Source organism: Empidonax traillii, unplaced genomic scaffold (genome assembly GCF_003031625.1).
Source record: "Empidonax traillii isolate 1590-97213 ecotype Southwest subspecies unplaced genomic scaffold, ASM303162v1 scaffold267:size678996, whole genome shotgun sequence".
NCBI lineage: Eukaryota > Metazoa > Chordata > Aves > Passeriformes > Tyrannidae > Empidonax > Empidonax traillii.
This window is the reverse complement of record NW_020955460.1, coordinates 87,230-111,615: the sequence shown is the minus strand read 5'-3', so window position 1 is coordinate 111,615 and position 24,386 is coordinate 87,230. Positions and strand designations below refer to the sequence as shown.

Below are 24,386 nucleotides of genomic sequence, written 5' to 3'. Positions count from 1 at the left end.
CTTATTTGTACATCCAAGGCCTTTCTGGGGCTGCTGGAGGGTTGTGAGGGTGGTTTAAGCTCCTTGTGATATTCATGTCCATAACCTCCAGGCACTGCCACTGCAACTTAGCCATCAGAACTCAGCTCAGAGCTAAACCTGACCAGGCCAGCAGTTCTCCAGGCCCCAGGCCAGTGAATGAGAGGAAGGAAGAACAGGAGCCACCTCTAGTAACAAAACAATTTTATAAAAAACAATGTCAATAAACACTCACTACACTGTGTGTATCTGAACTGTTGCCAATGCCACAGTAACTTCCAAACAGCCCTGGAGTCCAGTTCCAGTGTTAACTTCAGGGACACCTCGTGGAAGTCTTGTACCTTGGTATTCCTATGTTCACTATGTGTTAAGGCACAGAAGGAATTTTCAGGTGAGGAAAACATGGCAACAAGAGAAGAGGCAAATGAGGTTTAAACCATATGAGAGGTAGGTAAGAGAGCAGCTCAGACCTGCAGTGAGCCTTCATTTACCTCTGGGGTTTTTCCATAAAAACCTTGGATCAGTGCAGCAAATGCCATAGACACGAGAGGGGAGCGGAGGGAGACCTGGCCAGAATAAAAAGGCAGCACAACCTCAAAAGAGGTCTTTCAAGTGGAAGAATTCAAGCATAGTGTTACATTCAGAAACTTGAGATCCTATGTCAATTCATTTCACAGTGCCAGGCCTCAGAGGAAGCAAGGGACAGGACAGTTCTTTTTTATCGCTAGGAGGGATCACAAAAGTGGGCTAAAAAATTTCACAGAGGGAGCTGAACCTTAGTTAGCAGAGGATCAGACAATAGAGGACATGTAAAAAGGCAGCTGTGAAGGGAGGAAAGAGCCCAGATGGGAGCTACAGAAACACAGGACAGACAAGGCTGAGGGAAAGGGGATTGCTTTTTGGAGGTATTTACAATATTCACTATCATCCCTGTCTGACTGCAACAGAAACATGGTTTCCAGGAATCCTGGACAAGTTAAAAGCACAAAGAAATCAGAGGCTTAAGAAGCCCAAGTTCAGCCTCTCTTCAGTGTGTTCTGCCATGTTTTTCCTCTTGACTTGTCTCCTGTGCAGGTCGTGGGGCCGGGGCGGCTCCCTGTTCGTGGCACTGCCGGGGGGCAGTGCTGAGGTAGGTTTGGGGGGAACTCCAGGGCTGCCTCCCGCAGAAGAGGTGGGACTGGCACTGTTGACAGAGGAGTAGCCCGAGCTCCCCTCCGGGCTGGGGTTCCTTGGGCTGAGATGCTCCCCTGGCAGCTCCGTGTCCCTCTGGGGCGCTGCAGGCACATCCCAGTCCCTGGCGGGGCTGTCGTCGTCACTGGAGTCCTGCCCGCAGTGCTCCGCAGGGTCCAGGTACAGCACAGTCACATCCAGGATCCCACTGGGACTCGTCACTGCAGGGGGGGAAGGCAGAAAGGTTCCTTTGCCCAAGTCCAGCACTAAGCAGGCACCCAGCACAGAGTCAAGCAGAACAAAGCCAAGCGAGAGCGTCCACCTTCTGCCTGCTCACACCTGGAGGGCAGAGCTCCAAGTTCACCCTCTTTTCACACAGTGTCTTCTCCCCCCTCAGACTATCTGGACTAAGAGCTATTTACACCTAAGAGTACTTAGATGTCTAGAAAACAAGCAGCCAGGCCCAGAGTCAGTAAAACCAACAGCTAATTAGTGTTTTTAACACAGTGGGCTGTTCATCACAATTGGTGCACTGCAAACAGCCTCACTTCGAAATGCTGAGCAGCCACAAAGCCCCTGATCATGTTCTGAAGCGGTGCAGAGAAACAGATACCTCGGAGATAACTGTTAAACTACAACCACCAGGGAAGGGGAAGAGTTTTTCCAACTAGTCTTCAGCTGAAAGTTCAGGCATCTGGTGCCTGAGAAACAGTTTTGAGCAAAGATGAAAAGACAGGTTTAAAGCTCCTGGCTGCTTTTTATAAGGAGAATAAAAGTGCTCACCATCTCCTTCTCTCTCGCCTTCACTTTCCTGATCACCTTCATAACCAGAGCAGGAATCTAAGCTCCAGTCAAGGAAGTTGTCCAGCAGACTTTCTTCCTGGGAGGACAGCTCTGCTGTGGGCGTAGTCACAAAGCTGCCCCTGTCATCCTGAATGCTGTCTTCCCTCCTCCTGTGGCAAAACAATCCAAAAGTCACATGTCAAAAGCCAAGTCTTCTTCTCCAGCTCTTTAAAAAAGAGGTATGTCCAGGTAAGGACGAGAAAATTGATTGTATTTAAGAATGAAACCTCAGGGTACCAGAGAGGAGGAAAGGCTCAAGCTGATCTTCAGAGCCACTGACAGCCATGAGTTAGACTCACCTTTTGGCTCTCTTTCCAGAGGGAGAGCTGAGGAAAGTCTGAATTTCCACCACATTCCTATGCAAGAGACTGGGCTCTGGGTCCTCCTGTTTCACACCCAGAGCTGAGCACAGCTGGCTGTAGCTCATCACCTGCAAATAAAAAAAGAGCCAGTAAGAATTAGGCCATGAGATTCCCAGAAGGACTAAATAGCTAGCAGGAGGCTATTTATTTTCTAGGAGAAATCTATCCCAGCAAGTTCTTCCCAGAGATACCCAAACAGCAGTTAGAGTCTCTGCAGGTCAAGTTTTAAACTACCACTTTATTTAGATATTTTCCCTCCAAAGGTCTGAAGTAAAAATCCCTTTCCCACGACCTGCAGTTCCCCATCCCTTCCCTTGGGCGGGTCTGCTCTGGGTGTCAGACAGCAGCAGATGCAGACCCAGCTCACCCACCTGTTCTTTGCCTATTTCTTCATAACATTCATCCTCAAATCGCTGTTTCACTGCCATGAGGGACACCTGCCTATAATCCTTTGGGACATCATCATGGAAGCTGGGAAGAGAGATGGAAACCCCAATCTTAGATGCTATGAAATAATATTAGGAAAGCCTGCCAATTCAGGCCCTTTGCCTCCCTCAGTGCTGTGCTAAGGGAGTTGGTGTTTCAGCAGCTTAGACAGGTTATTTGGTTTTAAGAATATGAGCATTTAATTGCTTTCCTGTGACCCAGGGCCAGACCTGCTGGGAGAAATAAAGCAGCTGGCCCTGAACTGGGCCTTAGTGTCTTGGGGGGGGATCAAGGCAGTTTCCCAAAAGCCTTTCCTTCCCTGGGAAGGGCTGACTGTGCAGGTGCAGCACATCTGCAAGAGCTGCAATCCAAGTACCCAGGCCCCCCCCAAAGAGTCCCCAGACCATTACCACTTCTGGTGGAGGCTCAGCACACAGGGCACAAGGTCTTCAAGAGAGAAACCGGTGCACTCAGACAGCTGGCTGGTCCAGGGGTGTGCTGGAGAGGATACATATTCATATGTTGAACTACATATTCATGAAGCTTAGGAGTTCTGTAGTCAGACAGCTTTTTTTTTTTTTTTTTTTTTTTAATAGGATAGAGATCTTAACAAGCTTATGCCTGTGCATAGTTCGTTCAAGTTCAGAGCTGGCTTCAAGGAGAGGTTTACCTGCCAAACTGAAGTTCCAGCTAAGGATAGAAATCCTCAGTCTCATTTAAACACAAAGCTTGCACAGTCTGGTGCTAATGCTCCAGTGCATCACAGCTATTAAGAGGTAAAATAGAATCCCAGAATGGGTTGGGTTGGAAGGGACCTTAAAGTTCATCTCATTCCACTCCCTGCCATGGGCAGGGTCACCTTCCACCAGCCCAGGTTGCTCCAAGCCCCATCCAGCCCGGCCTTGGACACTTACAGGGATGGGACAGCCACAGCTTCTCTGGGCAACCTGTGCCAGGGCCTGCCCACCCTCACAGCCAACAATTCCTTCCCAATATCCCATCTAACTCTACCCTCTAGCACTAGAAAGCCATTCTCCCTTGTTCTGTCTCTCCAGGCCCTTGTCCAAAGTCTCTCTCCAGCTCTCCTGGAGCCCCTTTAGGCACTGGAAGAGGTTCTAATGTCTCTTCCCAGAGCCTTCTCTTCTCCAGGCTGAACAATCCCAGTTCTCAGTCTTTCCTCACAAGAGGTGCTCCATCCTTCTGTTCAACTTGGTGGCCCAACATAGCCAAAGAGGCTGAAGTCAATTCTTCATTCCCAAGTCTCATATCCATCCCCCTCATTTCCTACCTCCCCCAGCACAGTGACTGGGACATCTTGCCTCAAGGCAAACTGACACCCAAACCCACCCCAATCTCCCCAAAAAGAGAAGGCAGACTGGCACACGGTGCTGCAGCCCCAGGCCAGGTGAGGTTGCTCACCTTGGCTGTGCAGTATCCTGGCCAGCAGCAGAGCTGCAGCCGCCAGCCGGGCCGGGGAGTACACACTGAGGCTCGTGTTCAGCAGGGACAGCTCGCAGATGAAGCTGTAAAGGTGAAGAGTTCTTCTCTCCAGCAAGACTATGCTTGTAAGAACTTCCTTGTAGTCCAAAATGGTGGGTATCTAGTGCAGAAAGGAGAAGAGAGGTTGGAAATACAGGACCAGCACAATGTGTTTAGAACGGTCGTTTGCAGGAGATGCTGTTTTGTTGTAGGGGTTTTGTTGTTGTTTGGTTGGTTTGGTTTTTTAACTACTACACTGAAACACCCTCCAGTGAGAGAATAAATGGCCTCTTAAAACTGAAGTTTTAATCTCTACAGAAGGCAGAGGGTTCTGCATCTACATGCTCTGAAACATGCACGGGCTTCACAGCTGACTGGGAACACTGACACAAACCCCCAGTTCCTTAGGTCAGAACTGCCACAGCCTGAGCTGAACAGCAACCCAGGGGGGAAATACATTCCATCCACTTTCCATACTCACCCTTATCTTTCCTTCTAGGGCAGAAATGATCTCTCCCATCATTCTGACCAGCTCTTCATACTTGTAGGAGTTGTCTGTCAGCCACACAGCTTCCCGTATCGTCAGCATCTCTTTGCTGATGAAACTGCAACGTTCAATAATATTGACAGTCAGCCCCAGCAGAGGGGGAATTTGTGCACCTCTGGCAGATAAATGAACCCAAGATGACCACAGTTAAACTGCACAAGGTACTTTCCCAGGCAGACTAGGAAAGAAAGAACTGCAGTTCCTAATTGATTTCACCTGTAAGCTGGAACCATCTACTACAAAGTTCCTAATTTGGAATAATCTTCCTAATATGGAAAAAAATCTGGGCTGCAAGGGTGGTGAGGCACGAGGTGCCCAGAGAAGCTGTGGCTGCCCCATCCCTGGAAGTGTTCCAGGCCTGGCTGGACAGGGTTTGGAGCAGCCTGAGCTAATGGAAAGTGTCCCTGCCTATGGCAGGCAGTGGGATAAGATGGTTTTTAAAGGTCCCTTTCAACCCAATCAACAGTCTGTGATTCTGTGATCTTAACTCTTCATTTATGAAACCTCTCCTGGGTTAAGATGCAGGATATTGAGGAAATTAGCACAGGAGGATAATTTTGCCCCTCACCACACAGTTCACCTGAATGTAACAGTCTAAACCACGGAACATCCCTGCTGCAGTTATTCCTTTCAGGGTGTTTCATGCCAATGTGGTGTCAAAGGCTCCAGCTGCTGGTGGAATGCATTTAGAGCAATCCACCACTATGACTTTGTTTTAAAATGTGAAAAAAACTGGCAAGGAATAGTATTTTTTGCCTCATTTGCAGAGACTCTGTTTGTTTGAGAACACAGCTAAGCAGCTGTCAAGGTAGAGGGAAGCCAAAGAGTCTTTCCAGCATTACCAGCAAGGGGTGGGTTGGGGGAAAAGTTTTGAGCTGCAGGAATGAATTTGGGTGACCACAGTCACCACCTCTGTTCACCAGCCAGAACCCTCACCGTGTGCAAATGACCATGCAGGCTATTCCCAAAAGCTGGAGCCGAGCACGAGGCACAGGTCGCAGCTTCAAGTAACGATCCACACACCCCACTGTCATGTGAAGGCACAGGCTGGAAAAGTCCTTCATGGTGGCCACTTCCACCAGCCAATCCACCAGGATGTACCTAGAATGGGAAGGGAGAGATGTAAGGAAGGACTTGGCCAGTAGTGCCCAGAGATGCTCATGGCATTGCATCCAACAGGGGAATGAGCCAGGCTGAGCAGAGCCAAGAGCTCCTGAGCTGCTTCCCAAGGTGGGAGCCAGAAGGCCAAGCCCCTTCAGGGTGTGTGTGTGGATGTGGTGGATCCTCTTGGATCCCAGAAAACCTGCCTGTTCCTTCACCTCCCTGCATGCCAACACTCACAGCATGGGGAATAAACAGGAGGGGTTGGAGTGTGTGTGCAGTCACAGGGTCATGCTCTCACCAGTTCCAGAGCCATGGTGGGATAACAAGGCTGCAATGCTGCCATGGATGGCTCTGTACTCGTTAGGAAGGACACACCAGCAGGGTGAAGTGGTGGAGCTGCCCTTCATGGGAGAGAGCAATGGAATGTAACAAGCTCTGCCCAGGGATGGATAAAGAACTTCTGGGTAAGGACTGAGGGGGAATGGCTTCCCACTGCCAGAGGCCAGGGCTGGGTGGGATACTGGGAGGAAATTCTTCCCTGTGAGGGCAGTGAGGCCCTGGCATGGGTTGCCCAGAGAAGTTGTAGAGGGAATGCAGAGATGTAGAGGGAAATGGGGAATGATCTCTGCTGTGTGGCCTGACTCCTGGATCCGAGTCCTCACCTCATTATTTCATTCATTCCTTTCTGCACAGTGAAGATGTTTTGCTTGCTGATAGGAAGGGAAGCTTGAAAGATTTGAGAAACCATTTCCCTGGAAGACTTTGCTTCTAATCCTAGTTGGTTTCCATTCCCACAAGCTTTGGCTAAAGCTATCTGTAGGAGAGAGAACACAAAAGAAAGCGTGCTTACTTTACCAAACACAAACTCAGGCAGCACAGGACAGTCCTCCAATTTTCCTGCTAAAAACAGAGTGAACTTGACAAACTGCTTGAATCAGTAGTTCCTAGTTTGGTTTAATATGATGAGCACACACATTATTTGGGGCTAGGCTTTTAAGTCCATCAAAAGATGGACCTTTACTCATTGTACCACAGGAGTGCAGTCATTTCCCAAAGAGGGGAATGTGCAGAGTTGATACACATGCACATATTGACATTATCCAGCAACGTTGGCCCTGCTTCTGAAAGGAGAAATCTAAACCTACACTGGCAGCACAGAAAGGACCAAACAGACTGTTCTTCTGGGAAAAGTCAGCCTTACCTGTGCTTCCCAGCAGCCTTTTGCTGCGTAGTCTCGTAGCTTCCTGAGACTTTGGAGGTATCTGCCAGGATCTGACATCTACAGAGAGGAATGTAAACAGATGTCAAAACCCATTGCCTTTACACAACAAACAGAAAAACTGTAGTACCAATATCCAGAGCAAACACACTGCCTGGGGGTACATCTATTATTTCAGCAACCAGTCTGTTTCTCACTGTGACAATGCTGTTTTTAAGAACCAGTTGTTGCCCAAGATCTCACAGGAAATGAGACCTGGCACTCAGAATTACAGGGTGAGAGCTTTGGCAGATTTATTACTGACAAGGCAGGAGCCTCCCCTTCCTGCTCCCCAGTGAGCCCTGGGATCACTGGTAGCAGTGCCCAGGTGAGAAACTGTGATACAAAAAGTTACTACTTACAGCAGCTTTTCTGTTGTTTTCCCAAAGGAGGTAGGAGCTGATTAAACAACCCTGCCTGGATGACTCCTCAAGCATTTCCAGGGATTCTTTCTTTTTTCCTTCATCCTAAAAACAAAAGGCATACACTGGTATTTTTTCTGCCCAGACAACTGGATGCCTCAGCACTTCAGAAGCCACATAACAGCCCTGTGCTAGAGCTTTGGAGCAGAATCCACCCCTTGGCAGTGCCCTTCAGCCCCTGAGGGATGCTCCCACATCCACTCATTTGCAGATCCAGGCTCTGGGAGCAAGTAGTGCTCTTCCTGAGCCAGAACAAAGCTTTCTGGCTTGCTTGCCACTGAAAGTTTTTTTTCTTTTCCTAGGCATTACGACTGGAAGGCTTCCTTTGAGACCTGAACACGCTACAAGCCCACGATTAAGCCAAAATTAATTTCACTGTTTGTACAATTCAATAAACTAAGTTAATAATGTTCCTTTAAACAATCAGTAAATTAAACTCAGGAGAACAGAAATTCCTGGCCCACTTGAGAAGTATAAGAGCATCTGGCTGACTTATTTTTTTAATCAAGGTAAACAGCACCAGCATTAAACAAACCCAAACATCACATCAGCAACACTGCTCACCTCAAAGAAATTCAAGACCTTAGCCAAGCTGTGGAGAATAGACCCTTTCTGAGCCTGAAGAAAGATAAAGATTGTTAAACAAAGAACCATAGCGATTCTTGCTAGTAATTCCAGACTAGGTCCAGACAGTTTTGGCTTGTCTTTCAATCACTCCCCCCCTTGCTTTTCTCCATATTTTGTCAGCTCTGAGACAGCACTGAACCTCTCAGAACAGACAGTACAGGCCTCTGGCACTGGGGATATATCATGTGTGGTTTGGCAGTAAATTCAATAAAATGATTGAGCCACAGTCATTGAAGCAACAAGAGCACAGGAAGCTCCTGGGGGGGAACAAAAGCATTTTTTCCAAAATGATGAGAAAGTCAAGGGCAGAAAGAAACCAAACCTTCTCGAGTTGACACTCTGCTTTGAGACTGTCATAAACCACAGCTTTACAGCAGCTTCCAGTGAAGGACCAGGGAGGACGGATGAAGAGCCAGATGAAGGGCACTGCACACACGTTCAGGTGCTCTGCCAGGCTGAAGTAGTGAGATGCCTTTATTCCATTCACCTCTGCACGGCCGTGGCCCGTGATGGACACTGAACCAGAGACAAAAACAGAACTCATGGAGAGCTTGTTCACAGTGCCTGGCTTGGCAAGGCCAAGACACACAACAGGAGACAATCAGGAAAAGACTGAACTATCCCTTCCATTTAGTGCCTTAAAAATCATGGAGATGGCAGAAGAAAAATCTTACTACAGTCAGACTTAAGAAATACATAACCCCAAGGTGAGGGCAGGGGGGTTGCAAATCCCAACCCTCACAGCAGTGTTAACTCCTGTTGGTGTACAAACAAACCAGTATGGAAGAGCCTGTCCTGCCAGGACCCTCCTCTGGGAGAAGGCTCCTCCTGGCACTTTTGACACATTTTTATCACACCAGGGAAGTAGCTGAGTTTGATCAGAAGTTTGCAGAGGACAATCTCTCTGTGTCTGGCTCTGTGCTATCCCATCACTGGCAGTTTAGAGGCCAGTGGTCAAGCACTGAAATGCAAAGCTCCCTTCTGCCATGCCACGTTCCTCAAAGACCCCAGGACAAGCTTCCCCACTCACAGCCTTCGTTGTACAGGTACGCCAAGCTCAGCTTCACAGCAGCTTCAAAGTTCCCACTTTCAGCAGCCCTGAATGGCAAACAAAGAAGGTGTTTGAGGTTGAAACCATTCCCCACACCAGAATGCACATTTTGGGACTTGCACCCTTAAAGGCATGCATCAAGCCATGGGGTCCTGGTGCTCCTCCCTCCCAAACTGATGCGCACACAGGGGTCTTCCTCAGACACACAACACGTGCAAAGGGGCAGTTGGAAGCAAAACAATTATTGTGACATTTAAACCTGTTGAAGAAATTTCTGACACTCCAAAAGCAATGGATGCCCTTCAAATCAGATAGATAAAAAGACATTTTCCATCTTTTTAAAGCATTTTTATTGTTACCCTTCCAAACGTTGTTATTGAAATTCAGCTACTTTTCAACACACTGGTTTACACAGGAAGTGACCAAGCCAGTTCAGCCTTAGAAATACAGTTATTCTCTGGAGCTTCTCATCTTACTTGGTCATTCCTATGTAAGCACCAGAAAAAGATTTCAGGTATGCTCCAATATGAATACTGATGCCCATAAAGAGGAATAACTTTGGTACATGCCCTGGGCTCTGCTCTGATTGAAGAGATAGCAGTGATCAGCTGCAGCTTAAGCCTGAAATCAATTATTTTTCAGCCCCCAAACCAAAAACTTCTCGTCTTTGTACAAGTCAGATCCCCCAATCACACTGAAGACTGATTAGAATTGTGTATCTACCTTCAAGTACCCCCTTCTAGAAGGCCAGACAAATTTGATATTTAAAGTTTACCTTTCAAACATCCTCAGGTTGTTTGGAGAAGGCCACATATCTTGGAAACTTGCGTGTGCCCAAACACTGGAATGATTATCCACAAGGTATTTAAGGTGTGAGTGCACCTGCACAGAGGGAACACGAAATAACAATTACTAAAATAAAAGGACCAACAGGAAAGCAGGTCTTTGCAATCTAATTTTAGAGAGGTAACTAATTAATCACAAGTTAATCATAACCATTACCAGGCAGCTAACAAGTTAAGGCAAAAGATGGCAAACCAAATTGTTCATTCACAGTGATTCAGCAGGACAATTGGCACAGAAACTGAGCACAGAGCACTCAAATACTGCTACTCTTCTTCAGCTTGAGCAGTGAGAGATCAAACTGCCACGAAGAGAGCAAAATCCTAATCCCTGCAGGTGCTCTTCGGGTTTCTTCAGGCTCACTCTGACACGAGAAGCCTGTTCCAGGTGCAGCCCAGGCTCCTGAAGGCAGGGCTGAGCTGTGGTACCTGCCAGAGGGAAAGCAGCAGCAGACTTACAGCTCTGACTGAGAGGATGTCAGCAGCAGGGAGGCCCTTCAGGACGTGAAACAGAACATCCTCAGGCAGGTTTAAGAACGTCAGGACTCGAGGCCGTTTTATTATCCTTCGTTTGGAAGGGAAAGAAAAGCATCTGGGACATCTACAGTGAACCACTGGAAAAGAAAGACATGGGACACCTCAGTTAGTGATGGAACAGCACAAGGAAAAAAGGCACTGCAGAGTATACACACAAAAAAAGGTGTTTATTTGAGCTCCTTTTCACTGCAGCACAGGACACTTCAAACATCAACCAGAGAAATGTAGCATGAGCCACATGACACCACAAGACTAAGCCTCAGAGCAGTGAGGGGCTCCTTCAGTTTGCTTAACAAAGCCCAGGGGCTCAGAAGGGGTGGTTCATGCTCTCAACAGAGAGCCCCTCCACACCCTGGCTCCTGTGACCATGTTCAGTGGTGACAATCAGCTTAACTGTCCCTGCTCAGTAGTGACAAATGGTTTAACTGTCACCACTACAACTTCATTTACCTCCCCCACACCCCAGCTTTTCCTTCTCAACTGACAGCAGCCCTTGGAATGTGACCAGAGATATTAGGAGGTTAAGACCCACCAAACCTGCTCAAGCCCATCTCCAAGCAGCCAGTTGCTGCCATGGGTGCTGATGGAAGATCCACTGCCTGCACCTTCTGGAGTATTATTGCAATACAATAATGTTATATATATATAACATATATATCTCCTTATATTTATTGTTATTATATATGTATAATTAGAGAGAGATACAAATATATATAAATATATATATATATATATAAATAAATGTATTCTCTACAGCAGTATCATTGCCATGAAAACGACGTGGACTCCTACACTGGGATGCAAATTCTGCCTACATGAGCATCCAAGTGCCTGGGGATCAGGGGGTACTTGAGCAACTCACGGAAGAGAAAATCCAATTTCCAAAGACAGGAAGTGGCACAGGTTAATTTCCAAAGTGTTGCTTCATGAAACCGGGGTACTTTAAACTTGAAGGGAGCTCTGGGGGTCACCCAGTCTAACCACCCCGCCTAGGGGGGCAGGACCACATCCAGGTGGGTTTGAGCATCTCCCAGGACGTGGATCCGATAATTCGTGCGGGGAAGCGGTGCCAACCCTCAGCCAGCCGTGGCGGAAAAACCTCTTTCTCTCAGTTTTGAATGGAGTCTCCTGCGCATCAGCGCGCACTCTACAAAGCTCACAGGCTGCGCTCTCCCGCGCCCAGAACACATCTCGAAGCCCCGGTGAGATGTCGAGGGGGCTCAGCCACAGCCGCGGCCCCAGCGGCGCTGGCGGGCAGCGCTGGCCCCGGGCGGGACCCCGGCGAGCCCCCCGGAGCCCTCAGCCCCCGCCGCCTTTAAATCCAGGCTCGCAGCCGCCGACCCGGCCCCCGGCGCTGCTGGCCCCTCACCCGGCCAGGGCTCGGAGTGCCCCGTCCCCACCCGAGCGCCACCGTGCCCTCAGAATCCCCTCAGAGGCGCCCGGCGGGGCCGCCTCTCAGCGCGGGAGGACCGCGGCAGACCCGCACTCACCGCCCGCCTTCATCTCAGCGCCGCGCCGGGGACCCAGCGTGAAGCGGGCAGACACAACGTCCCGCCCGGCTCGTAGCGAGCGGCACGGCCAGAGGAGGGACGGGGGCGCCGGGAGCGGGCGGGGTCTGCTGGGCCGACACGCCCCGCTGGCCCCGCGGGCGCGCCCGGCGAGCGCCGTGAGCGGCGGCAGCTCCGCCCGCCAGGCCCGCCCCCCGCCCCGCAGTGCCGCCCCCCGCCCGCGCGCACTTGTTTTAAACACAGCAGGGCCTGCGATTGGCCGAGAGGGCGGAGGGGGCGGGGCCAGACCAGCCCCGCGCGCTGTGATTGGGCAGCGAGGATGCGAATTCGAATCGGGGCAGTTGGCGGTTCGAACTCGGGGCGGGATGGCGCGTGCGCGGGCGGCAGCGCGCCCCCTACCGGGCGGGCGGGACATGGCGGGGGCGGTGCTTCTCCTCACGGAGCCGCCGCCATGTTCGCCGTGCTCCATCGCCCGCATCGGCACGGCCCGCGGCACCGCGCCGGCCCCGGCCCCGGCCCCGGCCCCCCTCGGGGCCACGAGTCCCTTCTCTTCGCACGGCCCAGCCGGCAGCAGCCGGCCCTGCTGCTGCGGGGCGCTCACCCGTAGCCACCTGTGCTCGGCTGAGGCTGCCCGGCCAAGGGAGCTGCTGATGGAGCGCTGGGGATTTGTTGCTGCCTGGTGGTTTCCACCCTGAGCGACCAGCGCCTGAGGATGTTCGTACTGGAGCTAAAGCACTAGGGAGGGCATTGCTTGCTGGGCAGTAGGTCTGCAGAGAAGGCCCTGGGGGTCCCGGTGTCCCCCAAGTGTCCCTGATCAGCCCTGGAGCCAAGGCTGGGCATCCTCAAGTGTCTGAGGAGGAGCATTTCCAGCAGGTCAGGGAGCAGATCCTGCCCCTCTGTTCAGCCTTGAGAGGCACATCGGGAATGCTGTGTCTTGTTCTGGGCTCCTCAGGACAAGGGAAACACCAAGCTCCTGGAGCAGATCACAAAATCACAGACGTGTTTGGGTTAGAAGGGACATTAAAGCCCATCCACTTCTAACCCCTGCCATGGGTAGGGACATCTTCCACCAGTTCAGGTTACTCCAAGCTCCGTCCAACCTGGCCTTGGACACTTCCAGGGATCCAGGGGCAGCCACAGCTTCTCTGGGCAACCTGTGCCAGGGCCTCCCCACCCTCACAGACAAGAATTCCTTCCCAATATCCCATCTAACCCTGCCCTGTGTCAGTGGGAAGCCATTCCCCCTTGTCCTGTCCCTCAATCCCTTGTCCTGTCCCTCCATCCCTTGTCACTGGAAGGGGTTCTCAGGTTTCCCTGGAGCCTTCTCTTCTCCAGGTGAACTCCCCCAGCTCTCCCAGCCTGGCTCCAGAGCAGAGGGGCTCCAGCCCTGGGAGCATCTCTATGGCCTCCTCTGGACCTGCTCTAACAGCTCCACAGAGGGAAGATGCTGATGGGACAAGGAAAGGCTGAGGGAGCTGGGGCTGTTCAGCCTCCAGAGCACACACTGAGGGGGGATGTCCCCAGGGTGTGTCAGAGTCAGCAAGGAGGGGGCAGAGGATGGATCAGGCTGTGCTCAGGGGGGCCAGCAATGGCACAAGACGAACAGGCAGGAACTGATGCCCAGAAAGTTCCACCTGGACATGAAGAAGAACTTTGCTGTGCAGTGACCCAGCACTGAACAGGCTGCCCAGGGAGGGGGTGGAGTGCCTCTCGCTGGGGATATTCCAGAACCTCCTGGACACAATCCTGTGCCATGTGCTCTGGGATAACCCTGCTGGAGCAGGGAGGCAGACCCAAATGCCCCACTGTGGTCCCTTCCAAGCCAAACCCTTCTGGCATTCTGGCTGGAGGAAGGAGCAAGGCTGCCCAGACAGAGGCCATTCCTGGTGTCCTGAGCTGCAGCATTTCCCTGTCCCTCCCCAGCACATGGCCCTGCTCCTGCCCCTGCCTGGCCTTGTGTGAGGGCCAGGGGGGATTATGCAGACATTTGGGGGTCAAAGTTCGACCCTGAGTGCAGGATTTCGAGGAAAGCCCAGATCCTCCCAAGGCAAAGGGCAGAGGGGCATAAGGAGGTATATTGAAAAGGCTGGAAGGCAAACAGAGCAAAATCAGATATTGAATCTGCCCATCTGAAGACTTTTGTGAGTCTTAACTCTAACAAGACATAAAGCAGTTAGAAGAGGAGCTGTTGTTTTGTGGGACTGTGCCCCAATTTATGGTGGCTGAAAACTTTCCCAACGCTGTACCTTGGATAAACATTGTCAATCCCAGCAGAGCTGAGGTTTCTTCCTGGTAGCGTTCATGAGACTTGTTAGAGGATTTCACAAGCGCTTTTCAGTGTTAGGACATGAAGTTGTGATTGCTTCTCTGCACCCACACCCTTGGGATTGGGATAGCTTTGGAATCTCACCAGGGATCTTGTTTTATGGTTGGGGAGGCTGAGCTCAGGGGGCCTGTTGGCTTCTTGTGGCCGTGCTGGGCCGTGAGGGACCACAGGGGACCAGCAGCTGTGCTCAGCCTTTCTGCCAGGCAGCTCCACCTCCTCCATCTGTGGAACTGCATCATGTTCCTGGGGAGCATGGCAGCTGCTGACAGGCAGGAGCGGCACCAGGAGCGCAGGGAATATTTAGCTTCTTTTAATTGAGAAGCATTTTGAGTTAAAAAGTTAATCGTGCTGTCGGCTTTTGTTCCTTATTTCTTCTCCCCCTCACAGCTGTTTCTGTCAACTAAAAATAAGTTGAAACAGCAAACAAAACAATAATCAGCTCCTCGCTGAGAGCTCAGATCGCAGCAGAAGATGCTTCTTGGGTGATCTGTGGTGCAGAGTTCCCTCAGGTAGATCCTGTTCTTTCCAGACATGGCAGGGTTATATTGGAAGGACAGTTATATCCAAAACCTGGGTGGGCACAGGGAGGTGGGAGGTGAGGTTTTCAGAAGCAGTAAAGCTTGGCCTGGTTTGTCCCCTCTGGGATAGGATGGCAGGACATCCAGGGGGTTTTGTCACTGATAGAGAAACCAGAGCAGAGGCTGATGGGTGTGTGGTGGGACACACCTTACCTAAACACGGCCACTTGGCAAGACCTTCCAAAGCTCCTGCAGCCCCCTCCCAGGGCTGGCAGGTGGGACAGGAGTGGGATCTGGGCCTTCTCCAACAGGTCAGGTTGGGTTCACTGTTCTAAACACACGTGCACCTCCTTGGGAAGCCATTACACAGTGAAGAGTCAGGCCCTGCAGAGGAGAAGGCTGATTAGTGCATGATTTGATCACTGTTTCCAGCTCCTGAGCTGGATTTCCATTGGAGAGGGACTTTTCACAAGAGCATGTGAAAGACAGAACAAGGCAGAATATCCTTGTGGTGGTGGAGGCCAGGTTCAGATTAGGTATTACAAAAAAATCCTTCCCTGTGAGGGTGGGGAGGCCCTGGCACAGCCTGCCCAGAGAAGCTGTGGCTGCCCCATCCCTGGAAGTGTCCAAGGCCAGGTTGGAGCAACCTGGGCTAGTGGAAGGTGTCCCTGCCCATGGCAGGGGTTTGGGTTGAGATGAGCTTTAAGGTCCCTCCAACCCAAACCTGGGATTCTTTGATTTCTCTTTTTTTTTTTTTTTTTTTTTACCTGCCTCTTTCTCCACCGAAGAGCAGGCAGAGGGTTGTGTTTCTCCTAAATCAGAAAGCCTCCTTGCTCCCTTCGCTTCTGGCTGTGGAAATGAGGGCAAATACAACAAAGATGTTTGGTTTGCCTCGGTTGCTGTGATGTAAACAGAACTCAGCAGAGGTGTAACACTTACTCGCCGTTCTGCCAACCCTGGGATTCTCCAGGCATTGGAGGTGCCCCTACATGAGCTCCAGTTTCACTCAGGGTGTTGATCCCTCTTCTGAAGAGATCCAAGGGCCTGAGACCGTCTAAGCAATACATTCAACAGCAGCATTCCCCTGGAAAAAGTGAATATTTGCTGAAAATACCTTTTAGCCAGGCAAATGACAGCTTGCACTTTCCCAAATTGATGTGAAAGAGGTTACACAGATCCACTCACTGCCTCAGCCACTTCAGCTTCTAAAGCCTCTTCAGAAATCTGTGAAAGTCTCTTTAGAACTAGTCCGTTTTCCCACCCTAATTCGTTAATGGATTGCAATCAGACTCAAATATACAGTTTTTAAGGAAAGAGCAAAGATGAATTTCAGTCAAATAGGACTTGGAGACAGTGATATAAACCAATATGAATGTAACATCCCCTCTAAACCCTTCAGTTAGTGAACAGGTTAACAGCTAGCTAAGTTTAGGCATTCAGAGTTTTCAGTCTGGTGAAAAAGTTGCAGACAAGCACCTGGGTGCTGGAGGTTGCATTACATACTGTTGCAAAAGTAATTTCATTTATCTAGACATCTATCACAGCAGAGCTGTGTGGTTTGCAGAAGGTTTTCTAACCAACACTGTCCAAGATAGTTCCAGAATTGAAAACAAAATGCCTGTGATGTCATAGGGCCACATGGAAGTTAATTAGCCAAGCTGAAACCTGAGAGTAATTAGCTCAGCTGCAGAAAGCTCCCAGCTATGCTGCCTTCAGGATCCAGCATTCCTGCAGAGCCTTGTGGATACAAGGGTGGCTGTGGCTTGGGAAAAAGGAAGTCATTTCTCTACAACTTTTCCTTAGTCTGTGATTATTCAATCGTTGGACATGGGAACTTTATATTATAGTGGCCATAAAATGTATTCTGGCAGTTTTAAAGCAGCATCTTTCCCATCTTTCCCGAAGTTCAAAGGGCAAACAAAAGTAATCTGGGCCATTTACTGCATGAAAGGCTCAAATGCTCCTGGCAAATCATTCCTTGCTGCCATAAGGCTAAAATGCTGAGAAGGGAGGAGAGAGTTTTCTCCTGGAAGAGCCAATTCTCAATTGAAATAATCCTACCAGTCTTTGTAGCTTCTCCCGTCCCACTTTTTAAAGGTGAGATAACTCAGCTCTTTATTACACCTTTAGCATAATATGATGATAAGGGGTCTGGAGAAGGAACTGCTCTCCGGGGGAGGTAAGAGCTCCTCCAAGCCTGCAAATCCAGCTGCAGATTGGGTGGAAGTGTTTGAGGTCCTGAGATGATGAGGCAATTGCAGTTAAGGTTTTATGTCAGGACATCTCAGCATGTTCTCTGGTGGCCACATTCCCTTCCAGTAGGTATTTCCACATTGCACTACGGATGCAATCCCTGTGTTTTACGTTCATACTAATATTTATTAACAATGCTGGGGGACTGCAAATCAGCACTGAGGAGCTGATGGATACCTGTCCTTTCTCCAAACTGTGTTTCTCTACCAGAAGGAACGTGCTTGGGAAACATCCCAAGAGCAAAAGCCTTCCCACGGAAATCACGACATGGAACATCCCAAGAGTGAAACCCTTCCCTAGTATATCAAGACACGGAGCTACCACGAGGTGGCATCAAACCCATGTGATGGGGCATCAAACCTTCAGTTTTCGGGAATTTTTCCAGCTCGAGGACATCTCAGTGTAGGACTGCTAAGCCAGAAGGGCTGCACTGATATTTTGGAAGCAGAAGCTCTAATTTCACAAATCTTCTGTGTGTTCAGTATTGCTGTGAGTAATTTAACTGCCCTCCATGAACAGCATTATTCCAGGGTGGTACCTGAACAAGAATCAGGCAACCTGTTTGAAATAGGTTAACGCAGTGCTTTCCAAAACCCAGAGCTGGTCCCACCAAGGCGGAGGAAGGGTGAACGTGGCTTTTAGGAACAAATGACTCGGCAAAAGTGTCCTGCAGTAAAGTTCCCAGAAAGAGGGCTGTGGGTTCTGCCATCTGCCTCTGAAGGCTCAGGGCACAAGGTAAAACCAGCAGCTGGCACGCTGGGCCAGCTCACAGATGTGTGAAATCCTCATCCTGGCAGGTTGTGTGACAGGGCACAGCCCTTGGCACGGGGTAGGAGGTGGTGGATGACCCAGGTGTCCTCCTGCAGGTGCTGCAGAACCCAGGCCCCTCACTGCACAGCACAGAGACTGTGTGGAGGGACTGGGAAAGGCACAGTGGTGCTGCAGGAAACCCATGGAAAAGGGACATGAGGAGTGGTGCTAATGGCCCATGGGACCTGCCAGCTTTGTGTCTGGGGGGGTGGGTGGGTGGCCAGACCCAGCCCGGGCAGCCCCAGGAAAGGCCACGGAGCAGTGACTGATGTCCAGAGGTTCTGGGGTGAGTTCCAGAGGTTCTGTGGAGGTACTGGAGGTTCAGTGACTTCACTGTCAGCCCAGGCCTTTCCCATCCCCTGGCTGGTTCCAAGGCTTTGCTTTGGGGGGCTCTCAGTGGGGCAGCTTTTACTCCCACTCCGTTCAAGTGGAAACTTATCCCCACTCCAGCAGGCAGTTTGGCCAACTTCTGAATGATATCTGATTCTCTTTAAACCCTTGCACTTTAAACACTTGAAGAGTACTACTTCTTACAGAAACACACTTCTGTAGGAGGGAGGGACCTGGAGCAGAGCCAAGGAGCTGGAATTGGGAGACAGGATTGCACATGGAAGGCAGAGAGACAAGGTCTGTATCTGCCAGACAGGGACTGGCTGTCACAGAACAGAGCCAAAGGCTCTCAAAGTCACCAGACTTTCTCCCAAGCTCTCGCTGATCTGAGACATTCAATTTATATATTCTTATTTGTTTCTCTTTTTATGCCATGTTTTCAAGATACTTGAAGCAGATCCTCAGCACCCCAGAGGCTGAGGTGCCAGGAAGGGGCTGTTGGGCCCATGATAGACAAAGCCACTGGCACTACTGGTTAAGGTGAGCAGCACCTTGTCTGTGTGAGCTCTTATTTCAGTGTGAGTCCTAAATGCCACTAGAGAAGACTGGCCTTGCAACTCCAAGGGCAAATCCTCAGAGTTGAAAGATTCTGAGTAGCTCTATAGCTTTTTAAACGTTATCTTCCTCTCAAAACAAAGAGCTTCTGTGCTGGGTCTTCCTTCTCTTCCCACTCCCTTCCTTGGGAACCCCTCACTGTTGTTCCTCCACTGCAGGAGTTACAGGCACCCCATCATTCTGTTCCCTACAGGACTTGACTCCCTGCTCATCCCTCAGAGGGCTTGGGAAAGCTCTGTTCATTCCCTGGTGTGCACTGGGGAAGCACAACCCTGTTTCCTGCAGGGATGGGGTGGGGACATGGGACAAGGCAGGACACTTGGGTCACTGAGCTCAGCTCCCTCTGTACACAGCAATGTGGGTTTTCTTCAGGAGAGACCCCAGACTTTCTTCACTACACACCCCGTGGCACTAAGGGCAATGAAAAAGTCTTCTGGACTTTACTACAGGTTTTATAAGTACAGGTAGAAAAAAGAAAAATAAGAAAGAAAAAAAACATGTACTTTATTCTGGTACCAAAGGGGGGCTTACAAGAGAGCCAGAAAGGGACTCTGGACAAGGGCATGGATGGACAGGACAAGGGGAATGGCTTCATATTGCCAGAGGGCAGGGTTAGGTGGGATATTGGGAAGGAATTGTTGTCTGTGAGGGTGGGGAGGCCCTGGCACAGGTTGCCCAGAGAAGCTGTGGCTGCCCCTGGAACCCTGGAAGTGTCCAAGGCCAGGTTGGACAAGGCTTGGAGCAACCTGGGACAGTGGAAGATGTCCCTGCCCATGGCAGGCGGGGGAACTGGATGATCTTTAAGGTCCCTTCCAATCCAGTCCAGTCTGTGATTCTGTGATTCTAATTCACTGCCAGTTCGGTGCTTTCCAGCAGCTCTGGGTTCCTGGGAAGCCCATGTGATACCTTGGATTCCAATCAAGAATATTTTCCTGAAGCAGTTTGCTGTGATGAGCTCCACACAAGTGAATGAAGGAGCTGCCCAGGCCCAGCTCCAAAAACTCTGCTCTGGATCTGCTGCTGCTCCACCTCTAACCAGGCACGAACTCATGGCAGACAGTGGTGTCACCCCGGGTTTGAGGACACGTGAAGGAACACTGCCCTCGTTCCATGGTTCTGTGCTGATTACACAGCCTCAGCCACTTAATAGTGGGTGTAGGGTTGGTTTTATTTCCTGTAAAGAACAGAGTGTTTGGCAAAAGAGGAGAGTGAGATCGACAGCTGTGTACACATTTCACATGTTTCCAGTGTTATTTCTCCTCCGGAGAAGAACAGAGCTGTTATTAATAATCACCTTGCCAAGTTTCTGAATTGATATTTTGAAATGAGCCGGGGATATAATTTAGGAACACAAGCAAGGGGGAAAATGTGCTTTCAATTGAATTTGAAATGGGTGGAGAGTTGATGATGCAGCAAAAGAAATGATGGCGATTCTGGAGGGCTCCAGCTGAAAGAAGGAAGCTGTAAAACAGAGGTTGTCCAGACAATCCTACAGTGTGCCTGAGAGTGTTGTCCAAACCCTCCTGGAGCTCTGGCAGCCTTGGAGCTGTGACCACTGCCCTGGGGAGCCTGTTCAGTGCCAACCACCCTCTGAGGGAAAAATCTTTTCTTAATACCCAGCTTAAACCTACCCTGACACAGCTTCAGGCCACTCCTTCAGGTCCTGTAACAAATATTCCCCTGAACCCCCAATTTCCCCCCAAATCCCAGTAAAATGGTGGGGGTTTAGATATCTTTGTTGAATTTTTTTATTTTTAACCCAATTAAGGGTGTTTTTAAGGGACGATGATGGATCAAAAGAAAATCAAGGCCAAAATAAAAGGATTTACATGTTGGCATCGTGTGAGTATCCATGAGGTTGGGTTGGGTGGCTGTAAAAGCCTTTTTTGGAGGGTTTTCCACCCCGTTGTCTGCAAAAGCTTGGTCTTTGCCCAAATCCATCATCACTTGGCTGTGGAAGATGCTAGGGCCTGAGAGGTTTTGGGTGGCCATGGATATGGAGGAGGCTGAGAAGTGTGCATGTGGCATGTGAAGGATGTCAGGTGGGCTGTGGGACAATAGAAGCGCCAGACAGCGTTGTCAGTGTTGCCCCTCTTGTCATCCATGACCTCCTGCAGAAGGAAACAGTTTGAAAACCAGAGGAGAAAATGAAGTGTCGAGGCATTACAGTTGCAGCCTCTCCAGCTGTGACTCAGAGCCCCTCTCCACTCGACTCAAAATGAGGTCTCGGAAGAAAAAATTGTGTGGGGTTCCTGCTTGCTCTCTGGAACTGCAGCAAAATTAAATCTCCTTCCTGACACAAACAAAATCCCTGCAAAGCCTTGCCCGTGGCTGATGTTACAGCAGAGGTTTATCTTGCCTCTGTTCCAGAGCAGACTGCTCAGTCTGCAGGACTGGCATTCATCTTATCCCAGCCAACTCATCTCTGCCAGCCTTAGACCCAGCACTACAAGTATTCTGGAGTGTTTCCTGCCTGCTGACCACCAACAGGCCCTGCTTGTCACAGGACAGGCAGCAAGTGGGTGACAGGAACACCCTTTTGAGGTGTACACCACAACCACCCTGGGCAGCCAGGCTGTGGTCACAGAAAACCTTGGTGGGCATGGAGCAACCATTTAACAAACACCAAAGGCCACACGTTTAGAAATGTGGCATTTACAGCCAGCAGCCCCCCAGCCCTGGGGACCCCATGACCCCTCAGATGCTCCCTGAGGCTCCCCAAGCCTGAGCAGACCTGTGCCTGAAGTGCATGGCACTCTGGAGTGCCCATGGTGTCTGCCCTCCTGGCCTGCACCCACTGCTTTCAGAACACATGGATCATTTTCCAGGATGTGCTTCTCCCAACCCAGCCCTTTGCCCGGCTGGGAAGCTGCTGGCAGGGCCCTCAGCAGAGCTGCTTCCCCTCCTCAGGGCTCACCTACCCGGGCCCAGGGGGGTCCAAATCCTGCACCCAGGGCTGGGGTGCTGTGAGGACAGAGCAGTGAGAAGCCTTGGGTGGGTTTCCAGAGCTGCCTTTAAGCTCAGGCTCCTGCCCCTGGGGTTGGTGCATGAGCCACGTCACAGCCACGGCCATCCCTCAACGTGTCCCTCTGGTTCAGACCCAGACCTGGGATTGACTTCTTGGCCTGACCTCAGACCAAGTCCTGCTGCATTAAGGGGTGCTGTGCCCTCCCTTCTCAAACAGGGCATGTTTTCTCTGCAGTAGCATGTATCAACACAGAGCTTGGACGGTGATGAGAGGGCTGGAACACAATCTCCTGTGACTTGACTTGGATTAAACACAGCCCCACCACACTGAGCCCTGTAAACACGGCAGCTTCCAAGGAGCTCCCAGCGGTGCATCTGCACTTCTTGTGAAATCCAAGCCTCAAAGCCCTGCATAAAAACGTCGGTCACTTCCCAGGCTCAGCTTCGGCAAAGAACAAATTTATGCAGATCCACGATGGAAATTCATTTCCCTGAGTTTTGCAGCCCCGGGATTTCACGGTGCCTCCCGTTACACTTCAGACACAATTTTACAAGGTGGATCCTTAGAGACTTGAATCCTTAATACAGAATAGAAGTGGAATAGGAAAGGTTGAAGAATATCTTCTGAGCTCTCCACAGATGGAAAGAAACTGCTTTCCCTCGTGTCATTTGTCTCTTGCAAGTAGTTAATGACATGCATTAAATACAGGGCCAGATCCCAAATGTACTTCCCCAACTGCCATCGATTTTCTTTATGGATCCATGGGTGGTTTCTTTGTGCTCCTCTTCACAGCAAACTTTGCACAAGTCTAGGAAGGACTCCCACTGCTGCATCTGATTGCAGGAGGGTGAATCATTAGCACATTTCTAAACAGTTTAAGTAGAACAGAAAACAGAGTCAAGCTATAAGGCCACTGTCTGCTTAATTAGAAGGGCAAGGTTAAGAATTAGGCTGGTAGAAGTTTCCCATATGAATTATTTTGCAATATGATTGCAAAGCAAAATCAAATTGGGCAAGTTATGACAAAATTATTTTTGATTGCTCATTGGTTGTTCTGTTTTTCTTTTTTTTTCAATTTGGGACAAATTATTTGGTTTGTTGTTTTTAATATAATAATTTTCAGACACAACTGGAAGCAGGGGGAGAAATTACCACTCCTCCTGGATTGCATGAGGCAGGAAGGATTCTGTGCCACTGTGGGACACTGTCAGTTTCTTTGCTTTTGTTTAATTGCACCATAAAAACTTGGAATGAATGCAAAACATTTCTCTCTCCATCCCAGTTGCCTTTGTTGCAGTTTGCTTCCCCAAAATTGCCTCTGAGTAAGTGGGAGTGAAACCTCTGCCTCCTGCAGCAAGAGGCATCACTGCAGGTTCAACCATGGCCGAAATCTTGTTTAGAACAAAGGGCTGGTTCCTTACTCAGTGGATGTTCAGCCTTCTCTAATGGATCAGTGTGGAGCTTCCCACATGTGATATCCAAATATCCAGGGAATGGCTGGAGCTGTGTCAGGGCAGGCTCAGGGTGGATCTCAGGGAAAGGTTCTTCCCCCAGAGGGTGGTTGGCACTGAACAGGCTCCCCAGGGCAGTGGGCACAGCCCCAAGGCTGCCAGAGCTCCAGAGGTGTTTGGATGATCCTCTGGGGCACAGGGGGTGACTCTTGGGGTGTCCTGGGCAGGGCCAGGAGTTGCACTTGATGATCCTCATGGGTCCCTTCCGACTCGGCATATTCTGTGATTCTGTGATTCTCCAAGGAGGAAAGGCTTCTTAGCAATTCATTCCACAACAACTGTGATCATTAGGAGCAGATGAACACTCATCTGCAAAGGAAAACACATTAAAAGGAGCTGCTTGATGCTGGTCAGTCACCCAAGTCAGCTTTGGGTTTTCCAGCCTTTTCTCAGTCACGGGATTAGCTTGTGGTTCTGCTGGTGCAGCACCTGAGCCACTGAGCAGGACAGGTGATGGCCCCACTCACAAACCTGCCAAAATCCAGTGAGGTCCTAAAGATGCTCGAGTTAAATAGAAGGAGCTGTTGCATCTCCTTTCTGCAATGACCAAAGCAGTGGAGGGACCACAGAAGGCACAGACAGAGCAAAAGCTCCAAAGCTCCCTTGTTGAAAACAAACCTTGTAAAAGTGCACTTTTCACTGCCTGGCTCCACAAAGCTGGTACAGGGTCCTCACCCCTTCAGATGCCACACAGGCTCAGCAAGAGACTGGTTTCTACCTCCTAACCTTTTTCACCCCTTTTTCACATTTTTGGGGTCCTGGGTGATTCCCACTGAGTAGGAGAGCAAAGTTTTCACTTTGTTACATGATGACCATGATGAGGATGAAGAACTACCTCTCATCCAGCCTCAGTTCAGACCT

The 24,386-nt window shown here is 50.1% G+C and overlaps 1 protein-coding gene and 1 long non-coding RNA gene across 4 annotated transcripts; one reads left to right on the top strand and one right to left on the bottom strand.

Annotated features, from left to right (window-relative positions):
* Nucleotides 1–205: 205 nt before the first annotated feature.
* On the bottom strand, nucleotides 206–16,554 carry CCNF (cyclin F). Of its 2 annotated transcripts, XM_027889615.1 has the most exons (18): nucleotides 16,153–16,554; nucleotides 15,978–16,064; nucleotides 10,609–10,763; nucleotides 10,083–10,189; nucleotides 9,287–9,354; nucleotides 8,579–8,772; nucleotides 8,194–8,247; nucleotides 7,570–7,674; nucleotides 7,151–7,228; nucleotides 6,612–6,763; nucleotides 5,782–5,946; nucleotides 4,780–4,903; nucleotides 4,239–4,419; nucleotides 3,230–3,317; nucleotides 2,765–2,864; nucleotides 2,331–2,461; nucleotides 1,972–2,141; nucleotides 206–1,409 (listed from the first exon to the last, which is right to left on the bottom strand). In XM_027889615.1, coding segments are annotated over exons 2-18 (2,271 nt in total). In that variant the 5' UTR covers nucleotides 15,979–16,064; nucleotides 16,153–16,554; the 3' UTR covers nucleotides 206–1,011. The 2 variants fall into 2 exon arrangements, with proteins under 2 accessions (XP_027745416.1, XP_027745415.1); XM_027889614.1 differs by lacking the exons at nucleotides 15,978–16,064; nucleotides 16,153–16,554 and adding an exon at nucleotides 12,177–12,308.
* A 2,314-nt stretch (nucleotides 16,555–18,868) lies between these two features.
* On the top strand, nucleotides 18,869–20,336 carry LOC114060253. 2 transcript variants are annotated; one of them, XR_003571855.1, is made up of 2 exons: nucleotides 18,869–18,971; nucleotides 19,923–20,336. It is a non-coding gene; the product is annotated as an uncharacterized LOC114060253 (long non-coding RNA). The 2 variants fall into 2 exon arrangements; XR_003571854.1 differs by having other exon boundaries at nucleotides 19,920–20,336.
* The last annotated feature ends 4,050 nt before the right edge of the window (nucleotides 20,337–24,386 follow it).